General features: G+C 46.5%; 1 protein-coding gene across 7 annotated transcripts in view; it reads left to right on the top strand.

Moving 5' to 3' along the window:
- The first annotated feature begins 10419 nt into the window (after positions 1 to 10419).
- The window catches only part of CACNB4 (calcium voltage-gated channel auxiliary subunit beta 4), a 42206-nt gene continuing 40061 nt past the window's right edge, over positions 10420 to 12564 (top strand). For all 7 annotated transcript variants that reach the window (XR_011152064.1, XR_011152062.1, XR_011152063.1 and 4 more), the window contains exon 1: positions 10420 to 10544. Coding sequence is in view for 4 of the 7 variants with exons in the window: in XM_069021338.1 (XP_068877439.1) it covers positions 10500 to 10544 (45 nt within the window). In the remaining 3 variants the exon portion in view is untranslated. The remainder of the gene's footprint in view (positions 10545 to 12564) is intronic.

The following is a 12564-nucleotide window of genomic DNA, read 5'->3' as shown; positions in this document are numbered from 1 at the left end:
CCTATCCCTGGGCTTCAAGTTCCACCCCTGACACCCTTCCATTATCCCAGGCTGCTCCAAGCCCCATCCAACCTGGCCTTGGACACTGCCAGGCATGGGGAGGCCCCAAGTTCTCTGGGAACTCTGGAACATGCAGAACTGGAACTCGAGTTCGAGGGGGTTTTCCCTCTGCCCAAAACACTGGTGTGGAAGCTGCTCTGCCTTTACTTCCCAGCTTTCCCCAAACCACGTGGTGCTGCTGTTTGAAGAGATTCCTGGAATCCTTTCCTCGCTTGGACCGGCTCAGTGCAGGACAGGGGGGAGCACAGGGCTGGTTTTCCCACGACACCCTTTGTGTGGTGCCATTCCTCCTCCTGGGAGGTTATTTTGTGTCATTTGTGGTGCTTTGTTAGAGCAGAAGCAAGTTGGCAATTTCGTGTTCTCGCCCAGACCACAGCTTGTCATTTTTTGGGTTCATTTTTTGGGTTACTGGCCCAAATCCAGCCTGGGCTCACCAGCCTGTTTGTCTTGGCCACGTGTCTATTCAGGAGTGCTGGAAATCAGAGTCCAGGTCTCCCGAGCTGCTAATTAATGCACCTCCATTAATTGGCACTTCTTTCAGGTGTTGGACTTAAACCAGCTCATTTGAAATAAGAAAATGACACTCTGGTGTGAAGCATTCCTGTGCCACAAATGGCCATAATGTGCTTATTCCATTCATTAAATGTGGTTTGGGGATTTATGAATTGATTGGCTGCGCTGCAAATTACTGTAAATTACCTGTGAGGATCATCCTGGCATCAGGCATCGCTTTTGGGTTGTTTGCTGGTTTTTTAGGGTGGGCAAACTACGCCTGTGAGTCTTGCAACACAACAGCTTTGTCTGGAAATGGCTCCTCAAATTCCTAAAGCTGAAATTTAATCTGCATTATGGATGTTGGAAAGGAATTTTGGAGCTATTGTCTGTCAGTGCTCAGCAGGGAGAAGAGGAATTGTCTGCAGTAGAAGGAATATTCTCATTACCCCTTTATACCTGCTCATTTAAGATAAAGGCATTTAAGAGTCTGGTTTAAATTAGAGACATTTGGTATTTTAAGAAAATGTTTTCCTGGATATATCAGCCCTGTCAAGCTTCACCTTTAGAGCTGGATATTCCCAGTTCTGTGCATAATTCAGCTCAATTCCTTTGTCACCTCTGCCCTTCCCACCCACTCACCACCCCCAAGATGAAGGTGGGCTCTGCAGAAGATGAATAAAACCAAATTATCTGCATGAGGAGGAATTCAGGGCTTTCCAGCTCCGTGGGGAGAGCGGGCACGCAAGTGTGTGGGCAGGAATGAGTCCAGGGACAAAAGAACCTATTAAATCCTTAATGCCTGCTTCCTGCTACTATGGAAAGTATTGAAGACGTTTAATAAAAAGCCTTTTATTTTTATTTTTTCCCCATGACTAAGTCTGTAAAGCTGCTGTGCTGAACTTGGGTTAAATCTCTTGGCTCTAGGAGTGTGTAAGTCCAGCTTGAAGGTCCATCCAGCCTTTGTGGGGATCACTTCACCTCTGATTTAAGAGCACTGGGCCCTTCCACACCTTCCCATTAGGCAGGATCAGGGCTATTTATGGATTTGTCACGGTGGACTTTCCCCACTTCCTTCTGTGTAGCACATTCCATGTGTGGCTGTTGAAGTTTAATTACTCTGCAAGTTTTTCGTGATTCCTGTGTGTGGTTTGGGGTTGGGATCAGAGCTGCAGCCTTCCCTGTGACTCCCCTCTGCCCCATTGCTCCTGCGGTGCCCTCCTTCCATCCCACCCGGATCCAGGCTGGATCCCTTGGCTGGGATGTGATCCAGGCTGAGAGGGAAGCAAAAGGAGCTCAGCTGGTGTTGGGGAGAGGCGCTGGATCCTTGGGAAGGGGGTGAAGCAGTGGAGTGGGGTGGGAGTGGGGTCCTGTCCCCTGTGATGCACAAAATCTGACAGCAGCTGGTGGAGTCAGAACCAAAGGCTCCGAATCTTCCACTGGAACAGTTTTCCAAGAAGCTTGGTCTGAAATGAGTGAGAAAGACCAGTGGGTTTTGCTGGGTGCAAGTCAGGGGAGCTTTTGGGTGGGGTATTCCCGAGGCAGAGATCTGACTCTGCCAGGCCACGTGGAGCCTTGGAGCCTGTTCACATCCTGCTCCCCTGACAGCCTAAAAACAGTCCCAGTGGGACATGGATGGGGAGAAAGGGACGCTGCTGGTGCCTGGGCAGATTTCCATTTGTTGGCAATTTGACCTTCAGGAACCTTTGTTGTGTCCACTGATGCAGCTCCAAGGAGAATTTGAACAGTAAAGTCAAATTATGGCTTTTTTCCCTCCAACTTCCCTCCACGTTCAGCCAATTTTCCTCCAGTCAGGGTCAACAGAAGTGATTTCAGAGTATCCCATTCCCAGCTGGGTTTGGAAAGCCATCCTAAAGTCACAGGTTTCCAAGAGCCAAATTTCTGACCGGAGAAAACATCTGGGAAAGCTCCACCTGCAGCTCTCTGCTTCGTCTCACCCTGCTATTTTCATCCTGCTGAACCAAGAGGTGGCAGCAATATTCCCTACTAAGGCATTTTACAGTGATATAATGTTTAATCGCAGTAATGAGGGCTGAAGCCATTTTATTCCTAGCCTGAACTGGAACAAAACAAATTTTTCATCACTACATCAATGTATCTGAAAATTCTGCTTCTAAATTTCTGGTCGAGCCCAAAAAGTTTGGGTTTTCTTTGGGAGTTGGACAAAGTAGTAACTACCAGAATTCAGTCAAGTATTATGTGTTTAATATGTTCTGCCCATCATAGCAGATATTTTTGGAGAATAAAATGCAGTGGAAAACACAAATAGAAAAAAATGCCCACTTTAGGTCCCTTCCTAAAGCTGTTCCTGCCAAGGGATCAAGGCTGAAGTCAAAGCTTTGACTTTATCCCTAAATTTTGCTGAGCACAACGTGTAGAGCTACAGCAGGTGTAGTATTCCAATTCACATCCAACCTTTTTTTAAAGGATAAGCTACAAGTTCATCATTTTAACAGAGCCTGGGCTTTTTCTCCATTTGGGATAAATACATCCTTTTATGAATTTTGAGTTTTATCACCTTTTAAGTCCATGCTCCCTCATCTGGACACTGAATTAAATGCTGAGAACATGAGGTTCTGATCTGCTCCTCTATTGCTCATCATGATTATAGGCAGGGATGGCAGAGCTGCCATTAGTTATTATTCTCCACACTCCCAATTAGAATATTCTGTTTTCTGCTTGTAACCCTGTCAGGCTGAGCTGCTCAAGCTGAATTTTTCCATTTTTTTTTTGCTCTCAAGGGACTCCAATTCTCACTTGAAATATAACAGAAATAAAATTCCCCCAGCTTTTATTGGGGAGCACAGAAAATATCAGGCAGTGATTATTGATCCCCCCCTATATATTCCTAAATTTTTATTCCTGTCTCGTAGGCAGTTTCAGATCTAGGACAGAACTTTCAGCAGTTTATTTAGAGTTTGGGGGGTTTTAAGTAGTCTCTGTAGGGATCTTGTAAAAGACTGGAATAAACTAATGATTCTGATCTTTTTTAATGCAGGGTTTGAGAGGTTAGGGAAAATCCAGGTCTGAACCTGCATGGAAGAGTCCGAGGGAAAAACATTAGCATTTTATAAGTGTTCAGAGAATCAGAAATTACCTGATTTAATAAAATTTCTGGGGCTGGGAGCAGCCTGGTCTGTGGAAGATGTCCCTGCCCGTGGCAGGGGTGAAATGAGATGAGCTTTAAGGTCCCTTCCAACCCAAACCACCCTGGGATTCTGGGATTCTGGGATTTTTATGAACTCCACGTGGGGCTTTGCAGACCTGTAGCACAAGGATGGGCTCTGCTGCTGCAGGGAGTTTTGCAATGATGATTTTTCTTTTTAAGGAAAAGGCAGAAGGTATTTTTAGTCCTTTCTAACTGCCTGGGATTTGTAAACGGTCTCACACGGTGCTGCTGGCACGTGGAGTATTTGGAGGTGCTGAATGAATTAAGTGAGAATTGCAGGTGTTTCTCACCCTCGGCAGAGCACAGATGACTCCGTTCATCCCAGATTCCCACCTGGCTCTGTGGGAGGATGGCGGCGCCGGGGATCCCTGAACTCCTGTCCCGTCCAGAGGCACCGCTGTGCCTGGAGCTGCTGGAGCAGACCTGCCTCGGGGTGTCCCTGCAGGGAGAGCAGAGGGAAGAACAGGGGGGATGTTGTGGCATTTGGGTGTCTGCTTTGAGCCATCCCACCTCGCTGGCAAGACCCTTAGTCCTTCTCCTGGGAATGCTCCCATTTGCTGCCTTCCAGAATAGCCAGTGGAAGGGAATGAACCTCTCTGATGGAGAAACATGAGAAATACAGAAATGGGGTTTTTACGTGTTCCAGGGCTGTCCCATAAGGAAGATGAGGAGTCATCATTTTTTCAGGATTTTTCCACAGATTGTGTGCTCTGCTCCTGGATGGTGAGAACATCACAGAGTCATCGTTTCATCAGGTACATAAGGAGAGGTCTCCCGGAGACTTTACAGGAAGGAACACAACGCACTTAAATATGCAGAGCTAAAGCCATGAATATTTGTTCTTCTCAACTCAGCTCCCAAGTACTCTGGCTAAATATTTAAAGAAATCAGGTTGGACAAGTGGTTCCTCCTTCATTGATCTGTTGTTTCTGGATCAGTTTCTCCACTTGGATGGGAGTCATGGAAATCTACTGCAGGGAACTGAGGAGTTTCTTCTTGTCCCCTGCCATGAAATTCCAAGTGCTGTGTTGCAGCCTGTGGTAATTGGATTATAAAGCAAAGGGAAATGCAGTAAGATCAGCAGCCAAATCAAGGCATCCCTGTAAAATCCCAAGGAGAAGCAGCAAACTGGAGATGAAGTTGAGCTGTGTTTGCCTAGTTTGATTGATTGATTGATTGATTGATTGATTGATTCCATTAACCTTTTTAACAAGAACAGCAAATTCTTCTGAGCACTGGGACTTCAAAGCTCTGTGCCTGACTCTAAGACACCCTTTACCCTACTCCTTGAACCTACATACAAAATAAAATGTGTAGTTTTACTAGTTTAGCTAAAGAAAAAGAAAAATCTCCATGAGATCATGTATTTTACAGAAGCTGGAGTTTCATTTTAGCTTGCAGGGCTGTCTTTTTGCAAACTCAAGGCTTTGTTTTCTCTAAAGAACTATTACATGATAATTGTAATTTATCAAAAATACATTTCAAGCAACTTTTTTATGAGTGTTCACTGATAAAACTGCAAATACTTAAATGCATCTGGGAAATTAACACTGACCAGGAGCTTTCTGGGCTGTTTGTCTTTTCTGAGACTGGAAAATCTTTCTGTTCATTGCTCTGTAGTGGTTGGACTTCAGTAATAGGATGTACCTGGCATTCCCAGTACAAATCCAGTGCTCTTTCTCTGTGCAGCTTTGCTGTTCCCAGCCCCAGGAGGATGATTGCAGCCCTGGTGGGTGTGTTCCAATATGGATGGGATTTCCAGAATGCAGTGGTGCCTTTCCCTGCTTGGATAAAATAGCAGCAGCTTCCCATAAAGTTTGTAATTGGCTTTTAGCGATCCTTTCCCATCATTCCAACAGTTGCAGCCTAAAGTGTTGTGCAGAAACTCAGCATCAGCACTTATGGCAGCTAAGGAGATGGATTAATATTCATAAGGAAAGCAGAAGAGCTTAAAATAAGGGATAAAACAAGTGCTTAATCCTTTGGCCCAGATGGTTTTTGGCACGGCAGATAAAAATGTGGATCTTCCCTAAGAACAGAACCCCCCATCTCCCTTCCAGCAAGGAAATGTGACACAATTCCAGCCACAAATCCACTCTGGCTTTTCGGGGTGGTGCCTGGGGTGTGACTGGGTCTTTGGGACCTTCTCAGCAGCCCGGTGGACACTGGGAGCTGCTGGAGGGAGATCTCCGTGGTCAGTGGCCATGGATATCTCTGTGACTGCCCCGCTGCCCAAGGATCCGTGTGGATCCTTCATTCCAAGCTCCACACCTTCAAAGGGATCCCTGTGCTCACACGGGGCTGTGTCTTGCACAGGTAATTTGGGGTTTGCTCTGCTCAATCCTGTGGAAGCCACAGTTGGAGTTGGCTGGAGTTGTTAAGCCCTAAAACCCTCTGGAAGGGCCTCTGCTTCCCTGCAGCTCGGCTTCCTGCAGGTCTCCACAGTGCCTGTGGGAAAGAGGCATTTCACAACTCGTTAAATATAGAGGGTACCTACAAATGTAGCCCAGTTACCTCTCTCACTGTAGGTGCTTCCAACCAAGAGGAAGTGACAACCAAGTCTTCACACTCTTTAATTATAGCAGCCTTTACATAACAGTGTCAGATAAATGTGTTTTAGAATAGGTGGCATCTCGCTTCCTCCAGAAGATCTGTCAAATTAGACCAGACTAATTTATTACTTGAAATTCCCAAGGATTAAAGCACGCTGTCCACCAGTCTGTTTGAATAAAACCTTAAAATTCACCGAATCCTCTGTGCCAGGATATATCCCAAACAGCACAATCCTCCTTTCTTTTGAAACAGAAACACATCCCTATTCCTCTGGTGGCTTCGAGGACTCCAAGTCCCACAAATGCCATCCCATTCTGCTGGAAAACAGGGTTAGAGGGGATCTCAGGAGGTTCTGGCCATGCCTCCATCCAAGGCAGAAGCTGCACCAGATTCTTATCTAATCTCTATTATAAAACAGAAGAGGAGGGAGAGAGGCAGAGAAATTGCTTTAGAGGGAGAAGGGGCAAGGAGTGGGGCTATGCCAAATCACTTAGGAGAGTGAGGAACTGGCCTCCTTCCCACTGATGGAAGCAATCTGTGCCTTAGGAGGATTGCTGGAGAATGCTGACGGTCCTTTCCCTTTCCAATAATGAAATCCATCCCTGGGCTCTTCTGCTGATGTCAACAAGAGCAGCTTTCCATGGGAGAGAGCAGTTTTTTTCAACAGGCCCAGGAATCCAGGCAGGGGAAGATGAAACCCAAAGTTTGTGTTTCATGGGGAGGATGCTGATGGAGACTGCGGGTTTTGGAGTCCTCTGTGTGCTGGAAGGAGTGGAGCCATATCCAAGCCTGCTCTTAATGTAACCACTAATGCTCTTTGTTAATGTGCCCTTGCCTTCTGGGGGGGGGTTCTGCCTCGTTGTCCCTAAGTAATGTTCGGAATCCAGGACCATGACCTGATGTGAGAGCGGGGAGAGGCCGTACAGAACTTCTCTGTGTTGGTGTTGGGGTTTTGCTGCTTCAGGGTTAACACTGCTGTAGCTCCTTCTCTCCCCCACAGCAGCAGGAAAAGAGGCAGTGCTGCTGCTCCACTCAGCTCCCAGCGAAATCCCAGGTGGAAGTGGAATTTGTTGAAGTAGGGAGAAGGGAGAAGTTGCTGACTCCCATCCCGGCTTGGCGCAGTGCGGTGCCGAGGCGTTCCCTTGACTTGGCAATCTGGATCCTGCGCATTTATTTATTCCAGCAGCACTTCAGTGTGTTTATGCAAATAGTTCATTGCTCCAGCTCCTGAAAGAACCACACAAGTGCTGTCATTTGATTGAGGAATCATTAGATCCGGCTGGAAATAAAATTTTCTCTGGTTCGGTATTCACGCCCTTGGAAAAAAACCCTCAGTGTTCCCACACTTGGGTAGCTCAGGACTGACTAAATAATTGATATTTTGGGATAGATGGATACACGTCTCGGAGAGATTTCCTTCGTACTCTAATTAAAAATAAAGAGGATATGAATAATCTCTAATGGCAGCAGAGTATTTGGAGGAAGCCAAGTATTTTGGAGGACTGTGGAAGCTCAAAGTATTCTGACTTCCGAGCCTTTCTCTTTCCCCAACCTCCAACCTGAAAACATTTTAGTCTGGGTTATATCCTCAGTGACTTGTTGGGTATTAAAAGTTTTGGATGACTTGTGGTCTCTGTTTACATCTCTTTCAAAGTCTCCTGTGCCCTTGGAAACATGGAGTTGTGGACTCTGATTAACATCATCAGTGAATGCTATTAAAGAATTGAATATTGCAGCAACTGAAGCCATTAGAAAAATGACATTTTTTAAAGGTTAGACCTTAACAAGGCTCCTTTTAGCTCTTTACCCATTCCATGTTTTCAGCAGGTCGTTCCTTTAGTGTTGGCCAAAAGCAGAGCGAGGAGGACACGTAACAGAGGCTCACTGTGGCTGAGGCGGTGGAATTCCCTGCCTGAAAATATCAGACATCTGAATTCTCTTTTGGAAACAGGCCAGGGATGATCTTGATCTCTCAGACCCTCATCTTTTACAACTGTGGGCTTTTTATTTGTTCCTTTGAGCCACTCCCTGGGGAGCTCACCTCAGAAACACGGAGCATTGAAGTGTCAGCCTATTGTGCTCTCCCCGTTTTGCCTGCGCTGAGCTCTCCTGGGAGTTGGAATCAAAGGGATTTCACTTCCTGGAAGCCAGCAGAGATGACCACCCCTACATCCAGTGTCACAACAAATATCACTGGAATAGCGATGATTTGTCACTGATAGAAATTTGGAGCTATTTTCCTGAGCCTATTTATCCACCCTCCCCTTGCTCCCTACTTCCGAGTTCCATCCAGCCCCCCGGTCCCTCAGCATATTTATTATATTTATATTGCTTTCCAGTCAGCTTGGAAGAGCTGGGTGTCTTCCTCCCTCACCTTGGTGTGTGTTTCTTGGATAAATTACCTCATAATATTCAAAACAGCCTTTGATTTAGAATTCCTCTGTATTTCAGGGATTTGTATTTTTATAGCATCTTTTAGGAACCTTTTGAGTTATTGAATATATATTTTTAATAACCTTTGTGTCTTAAAAGGACAGTGTGAAATGTAAGGACTGGAAATCAAATAGTGATTCCCATGACTTCTGAATTAAGTTGTTTTATTACCAATCCATGTGAAGTTCACTTTTTTCCCTTCGTCTTGTGATTTCACAGCCCTTTTTTTTGCTAATTTTGAGCTGATCAGTGATTCTCATAGCTGATTCTTTCGATCTGTAACATCACAGATCTTCCAGAACCCTGTAGAACAGGCTGTAAAAATTAACTCCTGGATAGGGAGTTTAATGAACATTTTAAAGAGCATCTTAGAAGCTGAGCTCCTCCTCTGTCAGAATTAGTAAATTGGAAATAAGATTTAGCATAATTTTGGGAAACCTTCAATGGAATTTGTAAGAAGTTGTGAATATGGCAAGAATAACACTTTTGGCTTTGCTTCAGGTGTCTGTTGGACACTTCCCATGGGATTAGAGGTAACTTTGCAGAAGTAAAGGAAGCTTTTGGAAGGAAAAGCAGATGAAGCAAATGGAAAACACAAATAGGAAGCGTTTGTGAAACAGCAGTGTTGGATCAGATTGAACTGAAAATGAGATTTTAAAAAATTGTTTTAATAAGAATAGGAAGTAAATTGTAAATTAGTTCTGTCATTAGTGTTTAATTATTTATTGACTTTTTAATCACGTAATGTTACACCAGAAGTTTCATTTGTAGAGCTCCAGGAGGAACCAGTTTAAAGATTTTGTTTCTTAATTTAGTTGTAAATCAGGTTCAAACTTCTGTTTTTCTAATTCTTGGTGTTTAGGGTTTGGTTTTCTTGTTTCCAGACCATCGGGTGCGTGTGTGTTCTGTAAATTCTTAGTGTTTAGTCTTAGTGTCTTTCGGGTTTAATTCTTAATTGTTTCCAGATATTGTGGGGGGTGGACAGATAGTTTTCCTTGGAAACCACACGCTGTTCTCTGGAATCTTGAAAAAGAAAGGCTGTATTTTATTGTAAATAAACCGCAGAATTGGGCTGGAAGGGACCTCTGGAGACCGTCCAGTCCAAGCAGGGTCACCTGGGGCAGGTGACACAGGAATGTGTCCGGGTGTTTGGAATGACTCTGGAGAGGGAGACTCCACACCTCCTTGGGCAGCAGTTCCAGTGCTCTGCCACCCTCATGGAAAGATGTTTTTCCTTATGTTGAGCTGGAACTTGTGTTTTATTTTATGGCCATTGCTCCTCAACCTGTCACTGGCACCGCTGAACGGAGCCTGACACCATCCTCTGACCCGCCTTGGAGGTATTTATATGCATTAATGAGATCTCACCTCAGTCTTCTCTAGACTGTGCAGTATTATTGTAAAGCAGGTATGTTTTATTATAAATAAGCACGGGACCGCCGCCGCGTTGGCCGCCCCCGGGGCCACAGGGGGCCGCCGCCATCAGCCCGTGAGGCGGCGCCAGCGCGCAGCGCTGCTCGCGGGCGGCGCGTCCCAGCCAATGGCGCGGCGGCGGCGGCGCGTCCCAGCCAATGGCGCGGCGCCGACCGCGCGGCTCAGCCAATGGGGGGCGGCGGTGCGGCGGGCGGGAAGGAGCGGGGCGGGCGGGGGGGCTCCGGCGGGAGGCGGCGCCGCCGCAGCGCTAAGGGAGCTCGGCCCCGCCGCCTCACCGCGCTCCGCCGCCGCGCTCCCCGGCCCTCCGGCCCCGCACCGGCCCCCGCACCGGCTCTCCATGTACGACAACTTGTACCTGCATGGGTTTGAAGACTCGGAGGCGGTGAGTGCTGCGGGAGCGGGGCGGGGGGCGCGCAGACACGCACGGGCGGGCTGGGTGTCTGTGCTGCGGCTGAGGCACCGGGGGGTGACCCTGTGCTGCCCCAAAGATGCTGGGACAGGCTGCTGTGGTTCCCTAGGGGATGATCCCTCCCCAGCATCCCTATCAAAATGGTTCTCTGGCAGCACAGAGCCCCCGGTGCCGTGGTCAGACGCCTCGAATTAGGAGGTTCCCCAGCGGTGTCCGAGTGGGTGTTTTTCGCCATCCAGGAGAACGGCCGGGATTGCCGCGGCGATGGACACGCCGTTCCATATTAAACAGGGATCCGTTACATAAGGCGTTGTGGACAGCTCGTAAAATACACAGATAACAACATAATATAGAGTGTACGTCAATGCAGACGTATGTATGGTATGATGTGGTGTCCTCAGGAGAATGGATGGGTCCTGTAGGGCTTCGGATGAGGAATTTTTTTCCTGCCTGTATCGGAGTCGCTCTGGAAGTGCAATCCCTCTTACGTGTTGCCTCACAACTTGTTTTAGCATCCCTTTATTTCAGGGAGAGAGGAACAACAACTGTGCAAAATTGACGTTAATGCAGTGCACCATGTTGAGGTGAAATACTGTGTATTGGAATCTTTCTGAACTGGGTATTTGAATTATTGCTTAGAAGCCTGGAATGCTTTGAGTTGGAAGGGTTTAAAGCTCATCTCATGGGCAGGGACACCTTCCACTAGACCAGGTTGCTCCAAGCCCCATCCAGCCTGGGCTTGGACACTTCCAGGGATGAAGAAACGCTTTGGGTCAGTTTAGAAATTCCTGCCCTTTTGGTATGCCTGTGTTAACTTTTCCTTTGGGTTTTCTCTTGCTGCTGCTGCTGCTCACAAGCTGCCAGGCCAAGTGCAGATGAGTGTGTTGGTTCCTTTAGAAATGTGTTTAGGGATCCAGCTGGATGTTTCTGTAAACCAGACAAAGCGTGAATTCTTGGGAGCTGTTCTCCATCCTGAGTCTGTCTTGTGCTGGTTTAATGTCTTTCAGCAAAGTATAATTATGGTCTTAAGAAGACAACTTAAAAGTACAGTATTAGGGCTGAGAAAACGGGATTGTTGGATAATGGTTGGTGTAGAAGAAATGTATTACTTATAAAAGTTCATCAGAGAATGCAGGTAAATGTGGGGTGGATTTAAAGGTGCTTCTGAGATGCTCAACTCCATGTATTCCCAGAATCCCAGGGGATTGGAAGGGACCTCTGGAGATCACCCAGTCCAACCCCCTGCCAAGGCAGGGTCACCTGGAGCTGGTGACAGAGAAGTGCATCCAGGTGGGTCTGGAACGTCTCTGGAAAGGGAGACTCCACACCCTCCCTGGACAGAGTTCAGAGAAAGAAGTTCTTTCTCATGTTGAGGTGGAATTTCTTGTGGTTTAGTTCATATTTCAGTAGACCCCGGTGATCTCTTCCAGAAACATTATTTGGGAAAGGCAGCTTTAATGGCAGCAGAGACCTGTTACACAAAAATCTGGGTTAGGATTTGTGCTGGAAGAACTGTGTTAATGGAACAGAGGAGCTTCGGCTTTAGCTGTCCACTTGGAAGAATTGGGATGAAGAGTCATTTCCAGATTCCTTAATACTCTCTTAAGCAGTTTATGATAATGCTGCTTTTACAGCTTTTTAAATTTTACAGCCTCTCTGTAATTGAGAATGCTTTTGATAGACCTAATCTCCAGCATCATAGGAATATATGGGAACCTCCCTCTCCTTAATAAAAAAACACCCCAAACCCTAAAAGCAATCTGGATCTCACGGTTGTATGGGAAAACTGGGGGCCATAAACCCCAAAGGCTCGGGCACAAAGCAGTTAAAATTGCCCGAGTGTCTGTTTGCTTCATGCTCCTGAACCACTTGCTTTAAACATTAAAACTTATTATTTTAGCTCCTGACTCAGGGACTGGGAATGCCTGCTGAGACAATATCCTGGCAAACAGGTAGTGGGGATGGGTCACATGAGTGCCACTTTCTGGCCAGG

This window comes from Aphelocoma coerulescens, chromosome 7, assembly GCF_041296385.1.
Source record: "Aphelocoma coerulescens isolate FSJ_1873_10779 chromosome 7, UR_Acoe_1.0, whole genome shotgun sequence".
NCBI lineage: Eukaryota > Metazoa > Chordata > Aves > Passeriformes > Corvidae > Aphelocoma > Aphelocoma coerulescens.
Note: the sequence above shows the minus strand (reverse complement) of the source record. Positions and strands in the feature narration are given on the sequence as shown.